The sequence below is a fragment of the Oryctolagus cuniculus genome, chromosome 15 (assembly GCF_964237555.1).
Source record: "Oryctolagus cuniculus chromosome 15, mOryCun1.1, whole genome shotgun sequence".
NCBI classification, from domain to species: domain Eukaryota; kingdom Metazoa; phylum Chordata; class Mammalia; order Lagomorpha; family Leporidae; genus Oryctolagus; species Oryctolagus cuniculus.
In genome coordinates this window covers 2,192,782-2,216,466 of record NC_091446.1, presented here as the reverse complement: position 1 = coordinate 2,216,466, position 23,685 = coordinate 2,192,782, and the positions used below count along the sequence as shown (strand labels likewise).

General features: G+C 55.4%; 1 protein-coding gene across 12 annotated transcripts in view; it reads right to left on the bottom strand.

Moving 5' to 3' along the window:
* EBF3 (EBF transcription factor 3) overlaps positions 1-23,685 on the bottom strand; it is a 128,013-nt gene that overhangs the window by 100,229 nt on the left and 4,099 nt on the right. For all 12 annotated transcript variants that reach the window (XM_051836655.2, XM_051836653.2, XM_051836663.2 and 9 more), the window contains exons 5-6: positions 22,895-22,968; positions 21,348-21,416 (exon numbers count right to left, since the gene is read on the bottom strand). In XM_051836655.2, the coding sequence (XP_051692615.1) occupies positions 21,348-21,416; positions 22,895-22,968 (143 nt within the window). The remainder of the gene's footprint in view (positions 1-21,347; positions 21,417-22,894; positions 22,969-23,685) is intronic.

The following is a 23,685-nucleotide window of genomic DNA, read 5'->3' as shown; positions in this document are numbered from 1 at the left end:
GGACACTGCGTGGGAACCCCCACACCAATGCTCTGACCCCCTCCACCAGCCGGACCCAGCGAGGGTCGCTGTGTCCTGTCATGGGGTCAGAGCCCACCCAGAGAGAGTGAGGCAGGGGCAAGGCTGGCCCGGCCCCCTTCCTCCTGGCGACCACTCCCCCACTGCCAGCTGCTGGACAGCCTGGGCTGCCTCGGGTGCACGCAGCTCACAAGCCAGTACCAGCTTCTGGGCCCCCTCCTCACCCTGGCCCCTCTCTCAAGTGGTTTCGAGAGTTCCGTCCCAGGCCAGACCAAGGTCCTCTGCTCCCAGACTGGCCTGGCCCAGCCCCAGACCTCAAGCAAAACTGCAGGAGGCCGAGGGAAATGAAATCTCAGCCACAGAGCATGTGCTACAGAGGTGCGACGCAGACACTGCGCGGGACGCGCCTGCCTGAAATCCACATGTAGCTGCACCCTGCATCTCTGGGCCTTTGTCTTCCCCACCTTGATCAAGCTATGCCTGAAGGCAGCACCGTCTCCTCCCTCCACAAGAACCTGGCTCTCCCAGGCACCTCTCCCCCTTGGGCTGTCCAAGGGGCTCAGGACCCCTCCCCATCTGGCCCTTGCTGCAGCTCTAGCAGGTCCTGAGGGGTCCCAGGCTCAGTCTGATCTCCAGCAGCCCTGCGGGGGCAGGGGTCCCCTCCTGTACACAGAAGTGCTCAATAAACACCAGCACTCCAGGACAAACACTGCAGCCTGGAGCTTAAGATGCCCACAGCCTTGGGGCGGCGCTGTGCCGCAGTGGGCTGAGCCTCCACCTGTGGCGCCAGCATCCCGTATGCACCCTGGTTCTAGTCCTGGCTGCTCCTCTTCTGATCCAGCTCTCTGCTGTGGCCTGGGAAAGCAGTGGAAGATGGGCCAAGTGCTTGGGCCCCTGCACCCACATGGGAGACCCAGAAAAAGCTCCTGGCTTCGGGTCAGCCCAGCTCCGGCCATTGCAGCCACTTGGGGAGTGAACCAGCGGATGGAAGACCTCTCTCTCTGTAAATCTACCTCTCAAATAAAATAAATAAATCTTCAAAAGAGAGAGAGATGCCCACAGCTGACACAGAAGAGCTGCTTTTGAGCACCAGCCCCGCTCCTGACTCCAGCTTCCTGCTAATGCACACTCCAGGAGGCAGCTCAAGCTCTTGGGCCCCTGCCACCCACGAGGGAGACCCGGGTGGAGCGTTTCCGGCTCCTGGCTTTGGCCTGGCCCAGCCCCAGACGTTGCAGATGTGTAGGGAGAGCAAACCCATGCATAGGCAGAGTTCTCCCTCTGCCTGTCCCTCTACCTTTCAAATAAATAAATAAAACTAAAAATACATAGTGAGACTCCAACTGAGGCCCTGGGGGGGCACAGGACTCCCCGGGTGTCCTTCCTGGGTGGGTTTCTCCCCCTCCCTTCCCTCTTCCTCAGTCAGGGCCGATGTAAATGAGTTGCTCTGGGTAATTGCTTGAGGATGAGCTCATTTGCATACTATTAAGTGGCAGCAGGGTGGTGGGGCTGGGAGTTTCTAGGTTCACTCCCCCGCACTTCCCGCGGACTCCCGCCTGCTCCGTCACGCGCTAGCTGGCTCTGGCTGGGACGGGGGCGTCTGGAGACTAAGCAAAGGCAGGCGCCAAGTAGCCATCACACGGCTGAGGCGCCATTTCCACACTCGGTTCCCACACGGCCAGGCCTGAGGCCAGTCAGCCCGGAGGTCCAAATGCACACTCTGAACAAAGCTGGGCCTCTGGAATCTTCTAGGGTGTTCTGGAACTTTCTGGAAGCCAGAGCGATCGCTTGGGTCTAGATGAGAAGAGTGAGCGGACCTTCAACAAGGGCCTGCTGTGTGTCTGGTGGTGACCGATGTTTTAGGACGAGCAGGTCCCAAATACTGCACGGACACACTTAGGCTGAGAACATTCGCTGCAAGCAGTGCGAGGGAAAAGTGAGAGACTCGCTCTCTCCTGCAGGTGCACCCACCAGGGGGACCCCGGAGGTTCCCGACCCCCCATCTCAGCAGCCGCAGGGGCCGTGCCTCCCTCTACACCCACAGAGGGGCCCAGCCCTCGGCTCAAACCTGCTCCTGCACGTGGAAGGCAGCCCGGCTTTGCCAGCTGTGAAACGGGAATGCTGGGGGAAGGCGGGCACAGCACCGTCAGCCCAGGCGTGAGGACCTCCCTTCCGAACACTCTCACCGACAGCTGCCGGTGCCCACACAACCCCAGCCCTGCAAGCTGGCCTCACAACCCAATGCAAACCGATGAGTGTCCAGCCAGACACCGTGTGTAAGCCAAGGAAAAGGACACACCCGCCCACAGCCAGCAGGAGCAGGCCAGGATGCCTTCTGACCAAGGCCACCTGTCCAGAGACTGGGCACAGCGCACCCCCCCGCCCAGGTCACACCCTCTGCTCCTATCCACGGCCAGCAGGGCCCTGAGTTGTAGATCAGCACAGATGAGCCCAGAGGCCGTCCTGCCCCCTGGCCTTACCCACACCGTGGGGTCACTGGCCCATAGGGATGCAGACCCAGACCCGCACCCCTGCCACATGCTGGCCCGGCCACAGCAGGTGACCTTGGCAGAGCTAAGAATACAGATTGGAGCATAGGTCAGGAGGGCCGGGATGCCAAGAGGGCCGAGCCCAGCCACAGGCGGGGCAGACGAGGAACTGCGCGGAAGGCAAAGGGCCTCAAGGACCCCTCCACCACACCATCCCGCTGTGGGGGTGGGGGTGGGGGTGGCTTCCTGAAGTCACTCCCCGCCACGCAGCTGGTGCCAGGGCTGGCCAGACAACGGCAGCAGGTGCAGTTATGGGGGGCTGTGCGGCCCAGCAACATCAATTACAATTACTGGGATTATTCAATTAGAGAGTTACATAGAATTCTGTCTGCAGAATGACAGAAAACATCACAGACTCACTCTCAAGGCCACCTGACCGTGTGCAAGGTCCCCTCCTCTTGTCCAGGAGACCCCAGTCTTGGAGAGGCTGAGGCCAGGCCCAGGGAGGACAAACACTGGTCCAGGGTCCTTGGCTTCCCACACACAGGGCCAGGACACGTCCCTGGCAGGACCTCCCACCCCCTCCTGCTCCTGCACAGCTCAGACTCTGCCCCTGAGGGCAGGACGCCACCTCCTTCTGAGGACAACGTCAAGGGCCAAGCACGCACACGAGCAGGTGCTGCCCAGGACCAGCAGGGGTCAGCTTGGGGCGGGGGGGGAGTAGGGCCAGCCTGGGCAGGGGTGGTGTGGGGTGGACAGGGAAGCACTGCCATGGCAGAGTCCCTGGGGACAGCCACTGCTTCTCCGCCTGGAAGGATTCGCCCTTGGCTCCCTACAGAACTGCACTCCCCCGGGCCAGCCTTGCAGGACCATGCTCTCCTAAAAACTCCAATCCCGGGCTCCAGCAGGCCCCTCCCAGGTGGTGCCAGGGCCAGGGGGCCAGCAGCCCGTGATGGAGAGCAGACAGAATCCAGGAAAATGACCCACCTCAAAACTGCACGCCGCTCCCAGGAAGCAGCAACCCCAGCTCGTCCCCCGGGGCTGCCGGCCAGGAACAGGGTCTGCGGGGGAAGGCTCTTGGGCTCTTAGGGGGCAGACAGAGCCTGGCCTGAGGGCAGGATGGTGCACTGGACACACAACCGGGCCTCCAGAAGTCCAGGCAGCCCTGCCCCCAGGGACTCTGTCCAGTGCATCCCTGGGAACAGACAGCCTCGGAGAGCCCCGGGGAAAGAGACCGACAGGCCAGGCAAAGGAGCAGGTGCGACTCTGGTCCCATTCCCCTGCCCTCTGTGAGCCCACGCCACAGCCACTGCCCGTCAGTTCACCTGCCACTTCAGGCAGGCACACCTGGACCACAGGCACTTCCCAGGGGCCTGGCCGAGCCCGCAGCTGAGGTTCCCATTAGAGAACCACCATGCACCCCTCACAGCTGCCCCTCTGCGGACCCCGGAGCTACCACCTGTGGGCTGTCACCCACGGAGGATGGGAGCTGCTCTAAGGGAGTTCAGGGTCTTCCCCAAGTCCAACTTTCACCATGGCTAAGCGCGAACATTCCTGAGGAATTCATTCCAGCGCCTCTCAGGAGGCATAACGGAACACTGGCCTTTTCCTCCAGAGTGGGATCCATGCTCAAGGAGGCACGTGGTACATTTCTATGCAGCACTGCTCGCTGGTCTGATCATCCACGGCCCACACACAATCGTACCCAGTGGGCGTAGGAACTAAGTATGGTCGTAGGCCTCTAGTAAGCCAAATGCATTCTGTTCTAGAACGAAAGCCAGCGTGTACTCAGAGTTCACTGGGGAGAGGGAAATAATTCCCCATTTTAGGGGTGCACAACACAAGCAGGGGGGAGGAGGAGCGGGGCAGGCCTGGCCAAGAGCAGGATGGCTGTGCTGGAGGCCCTCACTCACACCCTGGGGTCTGGATCGGCCCAGGCAACTGACGCTTACCCAGTCAAGAAGGGAGAAGGCACCTGGTCCCTTGGGCTCACAAAACCAATCTGGGGAAGAGGGTAAGGGCGGAACTTTGGGGGCAGGGCAGGGCGAGCCCCACCTGGCCTCGAAGGCTCAGAAGTCCAGTCTGTGGGCTTCCTGAAGCCACAGTGTTGGCCTCTGATAGTTCAGCGTCCCAACTACAGCTTTTCAGAGGCTCTCTGAACCCCCGATCTGTCCCAAACTCTGTCCCCAAGACTCTGAGTCCTTCCTCTGCAAGGGACACCAACACCACTCCACTGCACAAAGCAGCCCCAGAACTTCAAGTTCACTGTGTTTCTGAGACAAGTCCCCCGCCCCACACCCCTAAAAGGCCCCGGCTCAGGGACCCTGGCACCGCACAGTTATCTCCAAGCAGGCACCACGGGGAAGAGCCCACCACAACCACTGGCCACACCACCCTGCAGGCCAGAAAAACTCCCGCCACTTCACAAGTGACCAACAACAGACCGAGGACGGGTGACCATCTGAAAACAGCTGGATGAGCTGAGCCCACAGGAGCGACTCTGCATGTCTGGCGTCACCGATCAGGCCGGCCCGGCCCCAGCCGGGGCACACACCAGTTCCCAGGCGACAGCGCCCTCGCCGGGCGTGCTCTCCTGATGGCAGGCTTACCAGTTCTCTTCTGTTTGTTTTGCCAAACACGGTGAAAAAATTGCTTGAGGGAGAGCCAGACGAGAGCCGGCCCCTCTGGTGCCACGGACGACGGCCCTGGTGCTGTCATTCTGCCCCTCGGGGTCCCCTCGACATAGAGCTGAATCGGACCAAGACCCTCTGAGCACCTCTCACTGATAAATGGCATCGTAATCCCCACGTGGAGCCTGAGAGCCTAGAGACCCCGTCACACAGGAGCCTGAACTACTGTACAAGCCAAGAACAGCACCCACTTCCCAGCACGCCAAGAACTCCTGAGAAAGCAGGCCGAGCCGCAGGGGGCCTCTGGGTCTGGACGGGGGTCCCCGAGCACCCCAGCCTGCAGCTTCCAGAGAGCACTGCTCTTGGAGGCCCCTCCTCCCACAGGGATCTGCCGGGTGTCTCTGGGAGCACACAGCCCTGAAGACCCCTGGTCCAACCCACAACCGACGCTCGGGCATCGGACTCCAGCCCACACCCAGGAGCACGCGTTCAACTGCTCACACACGGCCTGCACGCTCTCCCCCACCACCACGCTGACACCCCCCCCACACCACAGCCTGCAGGTCACGTCGCCTCCCCGCCTCTCCCCACCCCTGGGGAGGAAACACCATCACAAAAGCACTGGCGTTTCAGGGAGGCCGCGAGAGAGGGGATCGCCCAGAGCAGGCCACCCTGGCACAGGCTCCCTGCGGCTCCTTCAGGGCCCACACAGCCCAGCAGGGGGTGAAGGAATGAAGGGTCCCTGCTGGGGTCACCCCCAGCTGCACCCACACCAGGCGGCTGACTCAGGCCCTGTTACGGCCCCAGATCTGAGGACTTCTGGCAATGATTAAGGAATCAAAACCCTTACTTGGGGACCGTGAACCTCTGCTGTGGTGCCAGCAGCAGTTACAATGGGGCTCCCACCCTACACCTCCTCAGACCTGCTAGGAAGTCAGGGACTGGCAGCTGGGGGTGGGGGGGATGGCAGCCTCAGCCCTCCTGCTGGGCCCTGGAAGTCCTCCAGGGCTTCTCCCCACCCAGCCATGGAGGAGCAATGGAGAGTGGGGTACATGGACACACAGGTGCCAGCCTCCTGGGAACCCATTGCCAGGGCTGCCAGGGGCCCCACCCATTCCCTCCTGGACAGGGTGGCCAAGCCAGCCCCAGCCCCTAGGACATGGGCTGCCCCAGCCAAGGGATCCACAGGGGTCTGGGAACCTCCCAGAACAAGCCCGGGAAGAAGCCCGGGAAGAAGCGTGCTGGCTCCCTGAGCCCCCTTGGCAACCTGGTGACAATGCCTTGCAGAAAAATCACACACATTTTAAGTTAGAGGAGTAAACCCTCCTGCCTCGGTAGGCAGGGGGATCGGCAACCACTAAGCTCAGCCTGTTGGCAGCTTCAAGTTCAAGGGACGAAAGAAACCCAGGAGGGGCTTAGCAAGACTTAGCAGGGATATCAGCTTACAGGGCAGGCAGCAAGGGGCCCGGCACAGGCCAGGCTGGCATACCGGGCCGCTCGGAGGCCGGAGTACGGCATCACGTGGCAGGGACAACACACGCTTCGGCTCTGCCTCAGTCACCGCCAAAGGGGCAACAGGCACCAATGCCCAGAAAAGGTGGCCGGGTGCCCTTCCTGAGGCCACGGCCTGGTCCCTAATGCTAGGCCAACCACCACCCAGGAACAGCACCCAGACTGGGACACACCGGTGGGGCACGCAGGTGAGGCTCTGGGGGAGAGGCGACCAGGTCCGCAGCTTAGAGAGTTGTCGGCCGGGGAGGGGGCGGGGTGAGCAGTTTTCAGGTGTAAAGGGCTGGGTACCTGTGACGGTAGGGTGGCCTTGAGAGCAGGCAGAAAGGCAGTGAGGAGGGGCCGGCGTTGTGGTGTAGCAGGTAAAGCCACTGCCTGCCACGCCGGCTTCCTGTGTGAGCGCTGGTTCGAGACCCGGCTGCTCCACTTCCTACCCAGCTCCCTGCTAACGCTCCTGGGAAGGCAGCAGAGGATGGTCCATGTGCTTGAGCCCCTGAACCCACATGAGAGACCCAGATGAGGCCCCTGGCTTTGGCCTGGCCCAGCCCCAGTCAAAGCGACCATCCGCGGAATGAACCAGTGGATGGAAGACTGACCAGCGGACCTCGAAGTCTGCCTTCCAAATAAAAGGAAGGAATAAAGGGAGGGAGGGAGGGAGGGAGGGAGGGAGAGAGGGAGGGAGGTGGAAAAACAGCTGTGAGGGGAGTGCCTCGGCTCCATCGGCGGCAGGGGTTGGGGGACTGAGGCAGATGTGGGAACCCTTCAGGGGTTACACCCCTGGGGAAGGCCAGGCCGCCCTCCTGGAGGGACTTGTGGGAGCGGCTGCACACTGGGTCCTGCCAGAGGCGGAGAGCAGATGCCCCCAGGACCACCTCAGGGTCAGCAGCAGAGGGGTCCCCAGCTCAGGTCCACCCACAGTGGGGCACGGCGCAGGGCAAGCTCACCAGGGCGGACCACAAGAACCCAGCAGGGGAGGGAGGGAGCCCAAGCTCTCAGTCCACTTCTCCCCCCGGATCAGTAGAGAAGTGCCCCTCACCCTTAGGGGGACCTGCCCCGGTCTCCCGCTAGCTGCAGCTGTCCTCCACGGACAATGCTGAGGAAGACAGAAACCCTGCTCGAAGTTTAGGGGTGCCCTGCCCGCAGGTTTTGAGTCACTTCCCCCATGGCGAGCCCCCGGCTAGGGTGGTCAAGAACGAGTCACTAGCCCTGCGGGTCTTCCTCCTCCCGGGGACACTACCACCCCACCCCCAACAGCTCAGAACCAGGAAGGGCGTCCACCCCGGCCTGGGGGAAAACTGCTTCCAGTCGGCGGAGCCAGCCAGCCCAGAAGCAAAAGTGAAGCACGGCTGTGTCCACGTCCCAGAGCACCTGCCACTGTCCCCAGGGCTCTAGGGACAGTGACCCACAGGGCTCCGGCCCCACCAGGCCACGTGACACCTGGGGCTCAAAGAGGGACCTGGGGCGGACGGCACCCACACAGGGAGCACTGCAGAGGCGGATCTGGCCCTGGGCACGGGCAGTGACGACACTGCCTTCTGCACGGGGCTGGCTTGCTGGGCAATCAGGGGCTGCATCCAAGCCTAGCATCCGTGAGGCCTCACTTTTCCGTAAAATCAACAGAACGTGCATTAGGTACTTAAAGCCCACTCTGAAAGACCAGGCCAGACCCTCCTCCCTCACAGACCTGCACTGGGGGGGGTGCTCAGGTACACATGCCTGCTGTGCAGGCGGCCGCCTCGGTTTTCTGTCCATCCTGGACCACGACTTAACACCCACTCCAAGACCTCAGAATGAGATGCTTCGAATTCGAGGGAGGCGTTTACTGATTTATTGCTCTCCGTGAGTGCTTTCCTCCAGGTTCTCAAAGAGAGGCTGCAGAGGACACAGATGTCTGTCCCCCAGCCCACACGGCTTTGCCGCACGAGGGAAAGTGGCTGGGTGGCCCCGCCAGCGGCTCGGACGCCCACTGCTCCTTCCACACAAGCAAAGCTGGCCGGAGCCCGTGCACTGGCCAGCCCTGACCCGGCCCTCCCAGGCTCTCCACAAACAAACAGCGAATACTTACAGGGGGGCAGCCGTGTAGCGCTGATTCCTTAATCAACAGTTAAAGAAGCAAATTGGATTTGCCCTATCACAAAAAAAAATTCATTCCAGATTGTACTTATTGTCTTAAGTACAAGAAGGCTGTCTTATGGGCTTGGCCGGATAATTTCATTTTAAAAGTATCTCTAAAATTTGACATCCCCTGGGACTTGCGGTTTTCTCCATCATTATATAACTGTAAACTTCTGGAGGTTAGAGATTGGATAATTCCTTTCAGCTGGACCTGGCCTCCCTCACTCCCGGATGCCTTCGCATCCTCAGAGGCGTGCCAACGGGCTGCCCCGAGTTAGCCGTCCGCTTGCGGGCCAGCCGACCCCCGGCACCCACATCCAAAGTTCAGCGTGCGAGAACTCTCTGACCTCTCTCCCCTTCCTACACTTTTCCAGCCTCTGCTGTTAATTAAAGGGATCGTTAGAAACCACAGGCCGCGTCTACCCCCACAGCAGGGGAACAAAACAGACGACGAGGTGCAGTCCCCTCCCGGCTTCTGGGCTCGGACCCGGGAGCAGCTTCGGCGCGGTGGCCAGCCCTCAGCGGACCCAGCCGGAACCACAAAGCCAGCAGCCCTGCAGGGGCCGCGCATGTCTCCACGGGTGAAATATGTCCCCAGACTTTGCCGCCCGATGCGTGATTTCTGAGCTGATTAACATTTCCCCTCTACTGTTATGTTATTATAGCCTTTATGTTTTAATCCATTTTTTACACCATGGGAAAAGAAAAATATCACTATTCTAGTAATCAAGTTACTCCTGTAAAATCCTAAATAAAATGAGAATTTTATTAAAGATATTTATCTTATACAACGAGAATAAAATCAATCTGCACTGCTGGTCCAGCATCCAGTTACAATAACATTAAAATATATTGTTTATTTGCAGGTGGGGCCATTTCTCTTTTCTGATTGGTCAACGCCAGCGAGCACCTCTCTCAGAATATTGGCTCTGCGGCTGGACATGGAGGAGAGCACTTTTATTGTTAATCAATGCCAATCAATTCTGAGCCTTGATGTTAAATAGGGATCAATACCGCTGGGCTGCGGATGAGATCTGATTTCAATTGGTGAGCAAACCTGCAGAAGTTTTTAATCATAAGGTAAATCAAGACCTGGAACATAAGTCAGATGAATTAATATCGGCGGTGTAGGACCTCTCTTGCCACTGATCCAGCGCAAGGAGATTTCTGTCATATTTCATTATCACTCTTAGGGCAGCTGCAGGCAGCGTTTGGGGAGCCTTTTCTCTGTGGAAGCCGGAGCGCCCCTCGCGCCGCACAGAGAATCCTCCTTGCAACTGCAGCCCGCTGGTCCACCGAGTATAGTTATACGTATGCCCCATGAATCTCATTTTATGCGATTAAGATCCATAAAAATTCAATAGCTTTTCTTCTGCAATTCACATTTTACCTGGTGAAATATCATAAGAATTTCATTATCTTTGCAGCTGTTGCCTAGGATCGAGCAAAGGTTATTATCCTCTTGGAAAACACTATAGAATATGTACGAAAATGTCAGGAGGACTGGGCATTTAAAGCTTGATTTTTTAAAAGAAAAACACTGTCTGAAGTTTAGAATAAACTGTACTTGACATTTATGCACCATGATGCATTTCTTCGTAAACTGATTTTGCAGGGAAATTCTTTGAATTCGACTCTGTGACCGGATTGTAAAAGGAAGAAGGAAGATGGGAGGGGGGAGGGGGAGGGGAGGGAGGGGGGAAGCAGGGGGAGGAAGAAGCCAGAAGCCAAGGGGAGGTGGGAGGGGAAGAGATGGAGAGGCAGTCCCAAACCCAAGCTCCCGCACATCAGTCCGTATAGGATTTCTTAACCTTCAGATAACCATCCCCGGGCAGATAACTCCGAGAACCCTGCCCGATGGCTGCGCCCTAATCCCGAGGATCACCCGGGCCGATTAACGAATTTGGAGAAGAATGGCGGTGCATGGGAGGCGACTGATCAGAAGGCTCCGTAAATCACGGGGATTCCACGCCGTCCTCCGGCCTCCACTGCCCGGGTTCCATCTATGATGATAAATTAGCATTAGATGGAACCTAATGAGTTTACTAAACATTTGGGATTTGTGCTAATAAACTGGCTGGCTGTGAACTAGCAGAAGCAAGGCGCAATCCCGGAGCTCTCTCTTATCTCTGTAACATGACAGTTAAACCACGCTCCCAATCTGCGATCAATTCATCACCCGACACCAGCGCACATTCTTCACAAAAAGATAATTACTGCTTCCCTGGTTCACAACGCTCATATTTCCTCGGAACTGCAGGTCCTGAGAGCAGGCACTGTCACACTTCCTGCGAGCCCCGGTACACAGCTCTATTTATGATCATTATTTTCGCCTAAACAAGCCTTTTTCCTCAAGTTGATAACGAAACCCGCGATGATGAGGAGGGAACAGTTAAGCATTGTTTCCTCCGCGGAGCACTTGCACGTTTTGAGGAGGCCACTGTCAAAATTTTATTCCGAGCATTAGTGAAAGTTTCCACTCGTTAAAAGATAGTGCTACCATTTCCTTACACACACACACACATGCACACGCACACACACACGCATGCACTCCTGCTGCTGGCTCTGATTTGTTAAAAACAGACAGAGGCCGAGAGTAAGGCGAGTGACGTCACAGGGAATAAATCAAAACGTGATTAAAAAGGCCGAGCAGTTTTAAAGTCACAAGTCCCGGCTTCCCCACGCCTTGTTTCTAGAACCTCCATCCTCGCCGCCTGCGGATCCACTCTGCCCAGTGGCCAACTCTGGCTGACCCCCAGCACACCCAATAAATTACCCTCACACACAAGTCCAAGACAATGCCAGTCAGTGACCGCGCACGGCCTAATAGATGGGAGCCAGCATGTGTGGGGCTGGAACCAGATTCTGGATGCTGTGTTAACTGCCGGGAACCACAACGGAGTGGTGGCAAACACCCCGGACCCGCCCACAGCCCTGGTAAAGGCCACATCATGCTTCCCCTCCAAGTGACACTCACTCTTACGCCTTGCTTTATTCCCAATCACGTAGGAAAGAAGTATTTTAAACCTATAAAGCATATCTATGTGCCATAATATTCTGATCCAAGACAACTTTATTTTTATTTTAAAGCCTTCTGTCCGATTGCCCCCCGGGAGGGGCCCCACGCCAGGTCCGAGGACTCTGGTGATCCAGGCAAGTGGGAGAGGGTCCGTGGTCCACCAGCGGGGGGAGGAAGGTGGGCAGCCACACAAAGGCACGCCTCTGGATGGGGAACCTTGCTGTGCGTTAACCTGCATAACTCATTTATTTGTTCCAAGTAGTGATCTTTGGGGAAAGGGCTGTTATATTTAGAACCTGCTTGTCAAATTTAATAAACAGCAGTGACTGCCCCCCCCCCATCGAAAGCACTTTCCCAGGTCCCAAACCTTTCCCTGGGGCCGGCACCAGCGGGAGACCCCCGGCTCGGGGACCGATGGCTGCGGCCCAGTGGCCGGATCAGGCTGGTGACCTCGGACGGTGGGGACAAGCAGCATGTCCAATCCAATGCCCCGCTTGTTTCCTGACCCAATCTTCCTCATGTCAGAGGCCGGATCGCTTCATTGAGAAAATGGAAATGGACGGGAGCTCCCTTTGGCAGCACTTCCAATAACCAAATATCAAGGAAGAGAGGCCAGCAGGGGCCCACCCCACCCCAGCACGCTGATCTGATTTACCAACCTTTCCTAATGTGAAACAAATGCTGTGGGTGTGAATTCATACTTAACCATAAAAACCCTTGCATTACTCTGTCTCGTATTAAATACCACATATAACTCAGCAGGTTTTATGTTGTGTTTTACTGTCAGCAATGGCTAAAGCTAGCCTAACATTTTGTTTGGCAATTAGGAAAATTTGTAGTTTAATTTATTAAACCAAAAAAGCCAACAGCTACACTGAATGCTGGGTTCATTCCGTTTTTATGCCACGGTACAGTATACTGGCCGCCTGATGATTTAATCATTCTCCTACACTGGCCTATGCTGTTTAAATGTTCCAAAATAGTATTATTCAGGAACTACACCCTCCCCCCCGGAAACAAGTCTCATTGAGCCATGCTACTTAAATACATTTTTAGCATGAAGTTAAAATGCTTTCTTTTCTTTGCAAAGGAACCAAGTGCTTACAAATTTAAAAAGAAGACGTGGGATGCATAAGCTTCCAGAAGCCACGAGGGCCCCACAGACGACATCCAAACAACCAAGCACACGCGCAGGAGCAAAGCCAGCCTCCACTACAAAACCACCAAGGCATAAAGAGAAGCAGTGCACGGCCCAGAAGCCCTGAGGAAGTCAGGAAGCATTGTCATTGAGCGGCGGAGCCACAGAAAGACACGAAGGCCACGTGAAAGGATTCTGTCCAGGAAAGCAACCAGTCTGAAAAGGCTACGTAACATGCGATTCCAACTGCACGACATTCCGGAAATGCAAAACTATGGAGAAAGTTAGAGGGCGAGTGGCTGCCAGGGTGGTGGGAGGGGAGTGAGGCGAGCACAGGGGACTTTTAGGGCAGTGAAACTGCCTTGGATGACTGGGGGGAGGGGTACCTGCCACTGCGCATTTGTCTACACCCACAGGACGCACGCGCACCGGGAGCGAAGCCCCTGTGCAACTGTGAGCTTTAGTTGATAACAGTGAATCAGTGTTGGCTCAACAAACACCACACACCAAGGGCAGGTGTCAGCACCCGGGCACCTGGGACGGGGGCACAGGAACTCTGCACTTTCTGCAGGTTTTTTGATTCTAAAAAATAGACGGTTGCCTTTCAGTGTTAAGAAGACAACTTCAAAAATCTACATCAGATGCAGAGACAGACCCCAAGCTAAGGGCATAGCATCAACGTCCCTGCTGGCCTCTACCTGTCGGTGTCTCCCCGTCTTTCCTCCCGGCCCGGGTGTCCTGCAGAGTGGCACATGTGGTTCTGAAAGACAGCCTAGAACCTGTCACCTGTCAGAATGGCTCCAGGCTCCTGGTAGCTATGTCCCCTGGCACGGAAGGTCTGGAGAGCCTAGGGGGCTAACCTGAGGAGCCCCTCCCAAAACCAGGCTCGCTGAAAAGCACCATGACCCTAATACCAAAAAGGCCAGGAGAGCTTCCCGGGTGTTCCTCAAACAAGAGGGGCGCCTTTCGTGGGCTTTCACAACGCTGCTCCAAGAGGCCTGGGGCAGAGCTCCTGAGCCGGGGTGACCCTGCGCTGCCCGCTCACGCCCACAATCGGATCCCAGGCTCCACTGCACACCCGTCCCCCCGAGATGGCCCCGCACCAGGCGCACCTCCAGAGCTGCATCTCGGTGGCTCTGTGCTGTCCAGACTGGCCCTCTCTGCAGAGGGCCCCCGTTCAATGAAAACTTACAGAAACACGGAGGCAGTGCAGTTTTGCACAAAACTGTAGTGGGAACCTCGACTCAGAGTGCAAGCCCCGGAGGTCAGGGCTGGCGTGTGCCCCCTGGTAAACCCGGCATCACCAGGGCGAGCGTGCTGAGGGCCTGAAACGCTGCCAGAGCCGAGCTGTGCTGTGTGGCTGTAACACGGCACCCTGCCCCCAACTGCTGGCTGCTGAGTGAGTGAGTGAGAGAGAGAGAGGGAGAGAGAGATGGGAAAATGCAGGCAGGCGCGGGCGGGGGGTGGCGGGGGAGGGGCGCGGCTGGAGCTGCCCGCCTGGGCAGAAGCAGGGCCTCTCCCCAGATGTGCGGGCTCCCTGGGTCCTCCAGCAGAGACACGCTGGAGCCGACTCCTTCCGCCAGCCGGCCCGGGCTCCGTGTCCCACCACAGCGCGGCGCGCGCCCCTTCCTTTCCCACATGTTAAACTCATTTCCGAGCGGGCGGCTGGGGAGGCCGCGCAACCCGCTGCTGTTTTCAGACGATGCGCCCTGTTCCCTCTCCGCACCGCGTGAACTCGAGCATTTTCCGGCTGAGCAACTTCCAGCGAAGGAATCGGAGGGGCAGCTTCTCATTTGTTTTGTTTTTAAAGGGAAGGGGAAATGAGCCCCCCCACCATGCACACAGGGCTGTTCATCGAGTTACTGGCAAATTTACAACAGTCACCGTCTTGATAGATACGACGGCCTGTTTTCTGAATAAATAGTTCAGAAAAATTTTTTTTCAATTTCTGCAGCGTAATGAATGCCGCTCACCCCAAAGTCTAAAAAGCAACCTCCAGACCCTTAACCCACGCAACTCCTCCCAACGACAGCCACGTTTCTGCTTTAAAGCATCCATAATGCCAACACAGCGCCGCAGTACAGCCAGGCTGACCGCAAGCATTTTGGGGAGATTTGCTATTAAGATAAACAAACAAGAGGGGCTTGTGCTCTGGGCGCTGCGGGGTGAGTGGCTTCCGTTCCCGTGGCCCAGGAGCTCGGGAGCTCTGCCGAGCGCAGGTTAAGCACCTAGAGTTTTCCCTTCCTGCAGCCCTACTTGTCAGTCACTTCCTGTCTGCAGCCAGCCCGTCCATCACCGGAGCCTGGAATGTTTATCCGCTCCAACGTGCCTCCCGTCGCCACTGTGAGTTTGAATGCTGATAAATTATTCACCATCTTTGAAAAGTAACCGAAAATTACAGCACCTAGCAAGGATCGCTGTCCCCTGGCTGGTGGCTAAACGTGACGAGGCCAGCCTCCCGCTCTCCTAGCGTCATGAGAAGGCCTCTGGCCAGCCCAATTATCTTCTGGTGCACACAGAGTAATTATTTGCTTCCTGTAAGCATGCGTACCAGAGCTCTGAGTTTGGACGGCTTTCCACGAGGTAATCCAATTCATCCATGCCGTCCTAACACAATTACAGGCTCTGCCACATCTCTGCCCTTCACCTGATAAGGCTGCCGCAGAGGCGCGGATGGTTTGCGTCAACATACCTCCTGGAGTATAGCTTCTGACAGCCCCGCTCCCGCCCCTCCCCTCCTCCACCCCTGCGTTTTCATACCCGGCTGCCTGCCTGCCTGCCTGCCTGCCGTGCCCTGTGCAGGCAGCACCAGACACATTTGCCCTTGCAGGAGCTGAAGGGGACCCCAGCCAGCAAGGAGCGCTGTCCACTGGCCTGGCCGTAGAGTCCTCACCCAGGCCAGGCCCCCACCCATCCTCACAGGCCTCCCCAGCCCGGACCAGACACACAGGCACCGGGCATGGCGGCGGGCGCCCACGCCAGTGGTGGCACACGGTGGCGGTGCGCACACAGATGTGGCACGCGGGATGCACGCTCCGGTCGCGGGGGTTACGGGCAGAAGGGAACACAGAGCGGGCACTGTTCCCAGTGGCTCCCTCTCAAAATGAAAGCACATCATTGTGGCCCAGTAAAGCAGCTCTTCCTTGTCTGTTTATTTTCTGAAGTTTATGGAAAAAAAAAATGTTAAGGGATGAATGAACGTGGTGAACTTTTTGCCTCTCTGCACTGGCGTGCCAGGGAATAAAACAGCCTTGCACACCTGAGCCCGGCACAGCCAGACGGGCCGGTGGGAGCCAGAATCGGATTCTTTGTAGCCACGTCCATTCATCCCAAGTGCGCTTTCACACTGCCAAATTTCTGGCCAACGTTTTCCCATCTCTGAAGTCCCCGGGTGTTAAAACAGACCCTGAACCGTGGAGCCTTGGGAACACACAGCCAAGGCCAGAGAGGACCCCAGGGTCCTGAGGCCGCCACGACAGGCCCAGCTTTAAGAAAACGGAGATGGAGAAATTACCAGCAAACTATACTGTTGTCATTGCATTATGCAGATGAAATGACAACTTGTCATTTCAGAAGTTAATACGCAGTCTCCGTGCTGCAGGTTATCCAAATGCTACTGAATAGAAAACCCCGGATCCCTAAATGATGTGTAATTAAAATTATTTTTAAAATCCTTCTTGACAGGCCGGGGCTTAGCCAAAATGTAAATGACATTAAAGAAGACAATGAATTTAATTTTATTTAATGTCCCTTTTTGCAGAGCCTCATTTACATAGCATTTTTAACAAAAGCGTTGACCTTATAAATGCTGGCATTTGTACAGCTTCAGCGGAGTTGGATTTAATCACGCTCGTGCAAAGCCATGAGGGAGGGAGCTGCAAGTTCTCTGCTCGGAGATGGAGTAGGAATAAAAACATTGGGACTGGTCAAATGTTTATCCTCCCTGCTTCTGAAAACAGCCTGACAAGAAGATGTAAAGGGCTAGGGAATAACCCAGTGCTGTTTGCAAGGCTTGGTAATAATCATACATAATCGTTTGGAAATATAGCTAATAAAAAATATAATGAGTGTTCAGCAAAATCGGCATTAGGCCCAAATTACATGATATTAATACTTGAACAGGTGCAGAAAGGCGCTTTAAATGAGGTAAATGAATAAAATGTCCCAGAGCACAACTGTGTGTGCTGACAAAAAGTCAATCCCATGAATAATTCAGCGGGCAGGACTGCCAGCAAAGGTCGGCTCTCTTTGACCTTTGTGACAGGAAGTGAAAGGAAACACTGTTGACTAAAAAAAAAAAAAAAGAAAAGAAAGAAAGAAAGAAAGAAAAAGAAAGAAAGGAAGAGAAAATCTCCAACTCGGTCCTGGGCTACATTTTGCAGCCACTTTAAAGGGGCCAAGCTAAAACGCACCAGCACATCACAGGGAGCTGTGAAGGCTGGGGCGTGCAGAGTTAGGGCTGTGGGTAGTTAGGTCACCAGACGACAGACAATGTGAAATCACAGACAATGAGAGGTTAAGCAAATAATATTCCTTTACAGTCCAACGTCAATTATGTATAAAAATCTGAGGTCAGCTGAAAAGTATTTTCAGAGCTCACAGGGCTGAAATTTTGTAACAGCTGTTAAATATGACAAAACTTCACGCGCACACACAATATCCCCCCCCCCAAAAAAAAAAAAAAAAAACCCAAAGCTATTCCAAACTCTGTATGAAAGAAAATGGGATAAACAGATGTCTGGCTTCCAGACAGGAAAGTAGGACAGACTTGGAATGATAAGTCTCCCAAACTCTATAGACCAGTGCCAGATTTATTGGGGGGGGGGGCACTGCCTGCCACAGAGATGCCAGCAAGCAGGACACAGGAGACGGTGCCATCTGGAACCGCCCGCCGAGCTGCTCCCGGCACCGCGTGCAGCCCACCGTGCACGGCCCGGCCCGGCCCCTGCTCCCGTGCCCTCCACGGTGGGCCTCCCCAGCCGGCAACAGTTGGACCCTGCACCTTCTGTCCCCCTAGGCCTGGCACCCAGGGGGAAGGAAAAGACGACTCCTTCCCGGGCACCGCCACAGCTCCAGGAGAGCAGACTGGGATGGCACGGGCGAGCGGCGTGAGCCCAAGTGTGGTTTTGGTTTAGCAGCTCCACCGACATCCTGTAATCACTTGCAGCCCTTGGAATGTACGGTGAAACAGGAGAGATTTATCTGTTCATAGCTGGGATATGTGGACAATGGGTGTTCCTAACGAAGACCATCTGCTTTTGTGTTTTCCCAGAAAACATTATTCCATGAGGAAAATGATACTCCCATCCTTTCCAGCAGCACCATAAAAAATCCTGCGTGTGTGTGTGTGTGTGTGTGCATGTATGCGCGTCTATGCACACGCGCGCCTGTTTGTACACAAACCCTGGGGCTGCGTGGCGGGGGTGTTCCTTCACTCCCAAGCACCACCACTTGCCACAGGTACTTTTTTCTGCGTATCTCCTCACTGAGCACTCTACTCTACAGTGTTACTTCTTCCCTTTAAGTCGCTACATTATTTCAAACACACCACAGCATAATTATATCTGTGGAGCTATAAAAAAATAATTGTTTCTCTAGCAATGTTTTATGAGAAAGAAAACGGTTAACATGGGCAGAGCCTTCACAGCACATTTAAAAGGGCTCTGCGATGGGTGGCTCCTAGGCAGTCAACGCCTCTGAAAGATACCTAAACCAAACCGCGCCGTTCATCGATTCAAGGCACCCTATAGAATGTGATTGCCCTGCCAGGGCCAGGAGCTTCCCTCACTGTTGTCATAACACAGAAAAGCAGTGTGGACGTGCGGAGGAGGCTCGGGATGGGCGAGAACAAACGCAGGCCCATTGATCTCAATTCAGGTTGGAATTATTGGTTTATATCCTGGGGACAAATAGGCCTTATCTGGTCAGAACCTGCTAAATGTATCCAAAGGCCACAAGGAGCCGAGGAGCGCAAGGTATATAATTCTTTTTTAAGCCAACTAACCAAGTGGCGACACTGCGGGTGGAGACCTGTGACCTGACTCTCCAACCTGACAGGACGCTGGACTCCAGCACTCATGGGGAAACTCAGCGTAGGCAGATGATTTTTGGAGGAAACCCACAGCCCACAGAAGTGACTGTCATTATGAAACTGAAACACGCCTCCAAAGAGATTTCCCTGCTGCAGGTATTTTTCTTTCTCCGGTTAGCACAACTCGCCCCAGTGAACGCTACAGTCTGTTTTTTTTTTTTTTCCTCCCTCTTACAAACATGCCTTAAGCTGAAGACAGCTCCAACACTGCGATCCGTTCACACGGCTTTACAGCAAGACCAAAATGCTAGGGTTATTCTGTTGCTGTAAGCCATGGCTCTCTTAAGAATTCTGAAAACGTACAGTGCATTTGTCATTACATGAAACTATTCTTACCTTAAAATCCCTACCATAGAAGGTGATTAAAATTCCTATAAAATCATCGTATCTTTGAATGCAGAAGCAGAGCAGATTTTTCATCAATAATTAAGACCTCCAAAGCATTTCTGTCTCGCACAAATGGAGCCTCAACCCTCCTTATTCAAATAAACATGGTAAACCCATTAACCAAATGTTTTTACATTGTCCCCTCCCCTCATGCTTCTAGAATATCAAGCGCTCACACACTTCTCCTGGCTACAGAGCTCTGAGAAATCGCAGCACATATTTAATTAACCAAATAGAAGGCAGCACTGACCCAGCCGAGAAGGAAAGAACGCATGTCTGCGCATCTGGGAGAAGATGTTTCCCACTGTGTGACTAACGCTGAGTACAGAAGTTATTTGCTATTTCAGTAGCCAATAAATGACTGCAGGTCACACAGATCCAAAGTGATTTTTCAAGGGGAAAACAGCATCCAAAATGTTGGTCGATTCAACATGGCTACTTCATTATTGTGGAATGCTAAAAACTCACAATTTAAAAACAAGCCATCTTCTTCAGTGTACAAATACTACTTGGCACGTGAAACATCTCCACAGCCTGCATTTGAAAAGCAAGCACGCGCCACCCTCTCAAGCATCTCCTGCCCAGACAAGACTCCAATAGCTGCTCAGCCACTTTTAACCAATCAAAAAAAATAAATAAATAAAATGAATTCTGTTGCAACAACCCACGGCTGCATGATTTCCATAGCCACACCACCAGAAACAAGCATAATTATATTGATTTTTTGGTAGCGGGAGTTCTATAAAGTGTGGAGCTTGTTCTCCATTCTCTGAGTGACGGCCACAACTGGTCAACCCTATTTGATTACTAATAAGAGAGTTGTCCCTTCTGTCAGATACCGAACATTCTCCACTAAGCAAACAGCTCTTCCAGCTAGTTAAACATTAGTGCTCTCTCCACCGCTGCAGCATATTTCTTTAGGCTTAACTCATGGAGTTTTCGGCTTTAATTTTTCAGACACTGGACAGCAAAGTTCATGATCAAAAGATAACTTTGTAATGAAAGCTGCTGAAATCCAACTCCTCTTCAAAACAGTCTAACCCTCTGCTTCACTAAGCTGGCGTCCCGTGTGCACGTCCACCATCTATTCCATTTGGGTACCAACGTCGCTGGGTCTCTTGCTGCTCCCCACTATGGCGGGGGAGAAGGAGCCCCCTCCTCCAACCCTGGCGCCGCAGCCCACCGATTTAGGTGAGCCCCGGGAGAGGGGCTGGCTGGTGTTTTCGCCACACACACACACACACACACACACACACGAGCGCCATTAGGACTAATAATTGGTCTCTCAAAGGGACGCACCACTGGCCCAGGAAGTGAGGCTGCAGGACAGGGAGCGGGCAATGGGACCGCCTGGTTATGGAAACCCATGTTGGAAAACGCAACCAGCACGTGTAATTAGTTTCAATTATAACAACTTTGGTTTGTTAGTTACATATTTGCTACTTGACATAAAACGACAGCCACAATTGGAAAAAAATTAGGAGACATTTCCCAACTAATTGAGAGCAGATTAAATTCATTCTACCACTGGGCAACAATTACAGCAGGAACACCACCCAAGTTTCAACTTCAACTAACATCCGAGATAAAAAAAAAAAATAATGCAAAAATGAAATTCTTGTTAACAAATTAGCAGAAAGCATTTTATGACATATCTCTGGGTTGAAAGCCAGAAACTCCCTAGGCATAAAGTGCTCCTCACAGCGAGAGCGGTGGCAGATGAAACTGCTTCCCCTGACAACTCGCAAGCAATTACTGAGTCCCCACAGAGCGAGCCACCAGGTTGCCAAGTCAACCCACCTGTGCATGGTAACACACGCGGACAACAAATGGCGCAGAGCACAGAGGGGCTGCACACCAGCCTCGCACACCGGGAGCGGCTGCAAACCAAGCCAGGCCCAGGGGCCTGCGGCTGCCCGGGCTCCGCTTTGAAAAATAAAGAAGTCACCCCTACCTGTCGATGATGACCGGGTCCGAGGGCGTCTCGTTCCTGTTGCCGCAGCTTTTCTTGTCACAGCACCGGCTGCGGAACAATTGTGAACAGCGTTTCAGTACGCGTGGCCTCCTTTTATGCCCAGCTTGTAGCTTTTTGTTTTGTTTTGTCTGAATTCTGACAATGAGGCTGCAGGAGTCAAGAAAACAGTTACTCCCCCCCCCCCATAGTTCTGCGAATTTAAACCCAGTGAGCTCACGTGCTCTGGGGCTGCATTCATGATGTAACTTTGTACCGGAAGCAGCAAAAGTTGAACCCATCTATTAATCCTGGGAGGGTAACCGGAGCTCCCCTCTACACTGGGATGCTAAAATATGGAAAACGTGTTGTCGTGTTTGTCTTTGCAATGAACTGAGGAGAAGGCAAGGCAGGCGGCTTGGGAATAACTTTTCACAGCTTCGGCTTCTGTTTACCTCTAATTGTCAAGCTGTTATTTCTGGAAAAGATGCAAGATGCCACCTCCCACCAATATTTCTTTTGGGCATTTATTAATTATAACCACAAAAGCATGCATCCATCTATCACAAACTTCCATTGTTTCTTCCTTAAGCCCTACCTTAACTCTGTTATTGAAACTTTAATTAAAGCAGAAATGAAACAAAAATGTTATGCTTCTTGCATTTTAAAAAAGCATACTTGTATAATGGTTACATGTCTAAATTAGTTAAATTAACACCATATGGTAGGCAAAGTATATAAAGCCTTTTAAAGCTGACAGCTAAAGTGATTAAAGAAAGTCTACAGTCTCCCACTTAGAGCTTAAATCACATCTGTGCGCCTTCCATGTTAATTGCAGTACATGCAGAAGTGGATAATAAAGAAATTCCACTTTATTGGTTGTAATTTATATTTATTACCTGATATGAGAAAAAGTCAGCTTTTGTATATTAGTGCTGTGACAATGCGTCTGCTCAGAAGTGGCATTTCAGCAGAGGCGCGCACAGCGGGCGCAGGATGCCCCTCAGAGCTCGGGGCCTGCTACTGTAGCCAGTCCTCAGCCGCCTTCGCGCCCAGTGCCCGCGCCACACACGCCCAGTCGGCGGCGCGTTTTACTCGCCGTGCCAGGGTGAAACTCTCGCGGCGGTCGGGAAAAAGCAGGTGGGGAACTGCGGAGCTCCGGGAGGCGCGAGCCGGCCGCGCCCCGCTGCAGGGCCGAGGCTCCCGAGCCGCAACGCGGTCCAGCTCTCCCGTGCGCGCGCTCCGCAGCCAGGCGCCAGAGTTTTCCTCTCCATCCACAACCGGCAACTGCGGAGCCCAGGGCACCGAGCCCGAGAAGGAAGCCGTCCGGGGGTCGCGGCGACCCCCGGCTCCGCCCAGGCCCGGACGGCCGCGGCCCCGGGCCCCGGTTTCCGCTCCGCCCGCACCGCGGCGACGCGGCCGGAGGAGGAGCCCGCTCCGTCCCCGCGGGCAGAACCGCGCCCGGGGCTCCCCGGCGGCCGACTGCGTTTCAATCGATGCCCTTGCCGACGCGGGGCGGGTGCCGGCGCCGGGACGCCCCCGCCGCTCACCTGCACATGATCTCGTGGGTCAGCAGCACGCGGCACATCTCCGGGTTCTTATCCTGGCCCTCGTAGACGATGGCCTGCGCGGGGGGGACAAGCAGAGGCCGGGGTTACGCGGCGCTGGATCTCCCCGGGCGCGGCGGGGCTCGCGGGCAGCAGGTGCATGGCCGGCGAGGGGAGGCGCTGCGGCCACCGGGCCACCCTCCCGACCCGGCCTGCACCAGGGCGGCCTTGCCCTCCCCCGCCAGCCGGCCTCCTCCCTCGGGCGCCCGCCGGGTCGGCCAGGGGCCTCCAGCCCCGCAGCTGCACCAGTAGCCCCCCTAGCAGCGGGCAGTTCAGGGCAGGGCGAAGGGGACTGGGGCCCGGGCCCGGGCGGGCACCAAGCCCGGCACCGGGGCTCCCGGGCCCCCTCGGCCGCCCGCTTCGCAGCGGCCGCCTCCAGGCCGCTTCCTCTGGCCAACGTCTACACCGAGTTCCAATCTGCACGTTACAAGAAGCCCATCAGGACGCGCTGCGACTGAAGAAGCGGGGCTGCGCCGCCGAAGCGGGGGAGTAGTTTGGGTCCTGCCAAGGGCCGCGCGCGCCCTGCCCGCGTGCTCCCCGGCTCGGCAAAGTCCGGAGCCCGGCTGCTCCCCAAGTCCCAAACCCAGGCGCCCGCCGTGGGCAGGCCGCCCCCGCACCGAGCCCTGGCCAGGGCCCAGTGCGCTACGCGCGTCCCGGGGGCCGAGGCGGGAGGCCCGGGCGCAGCAACCACACGTGGCCGTGCGGGCCCGGGCGTAGCTGGCTCCCCGCAGGAG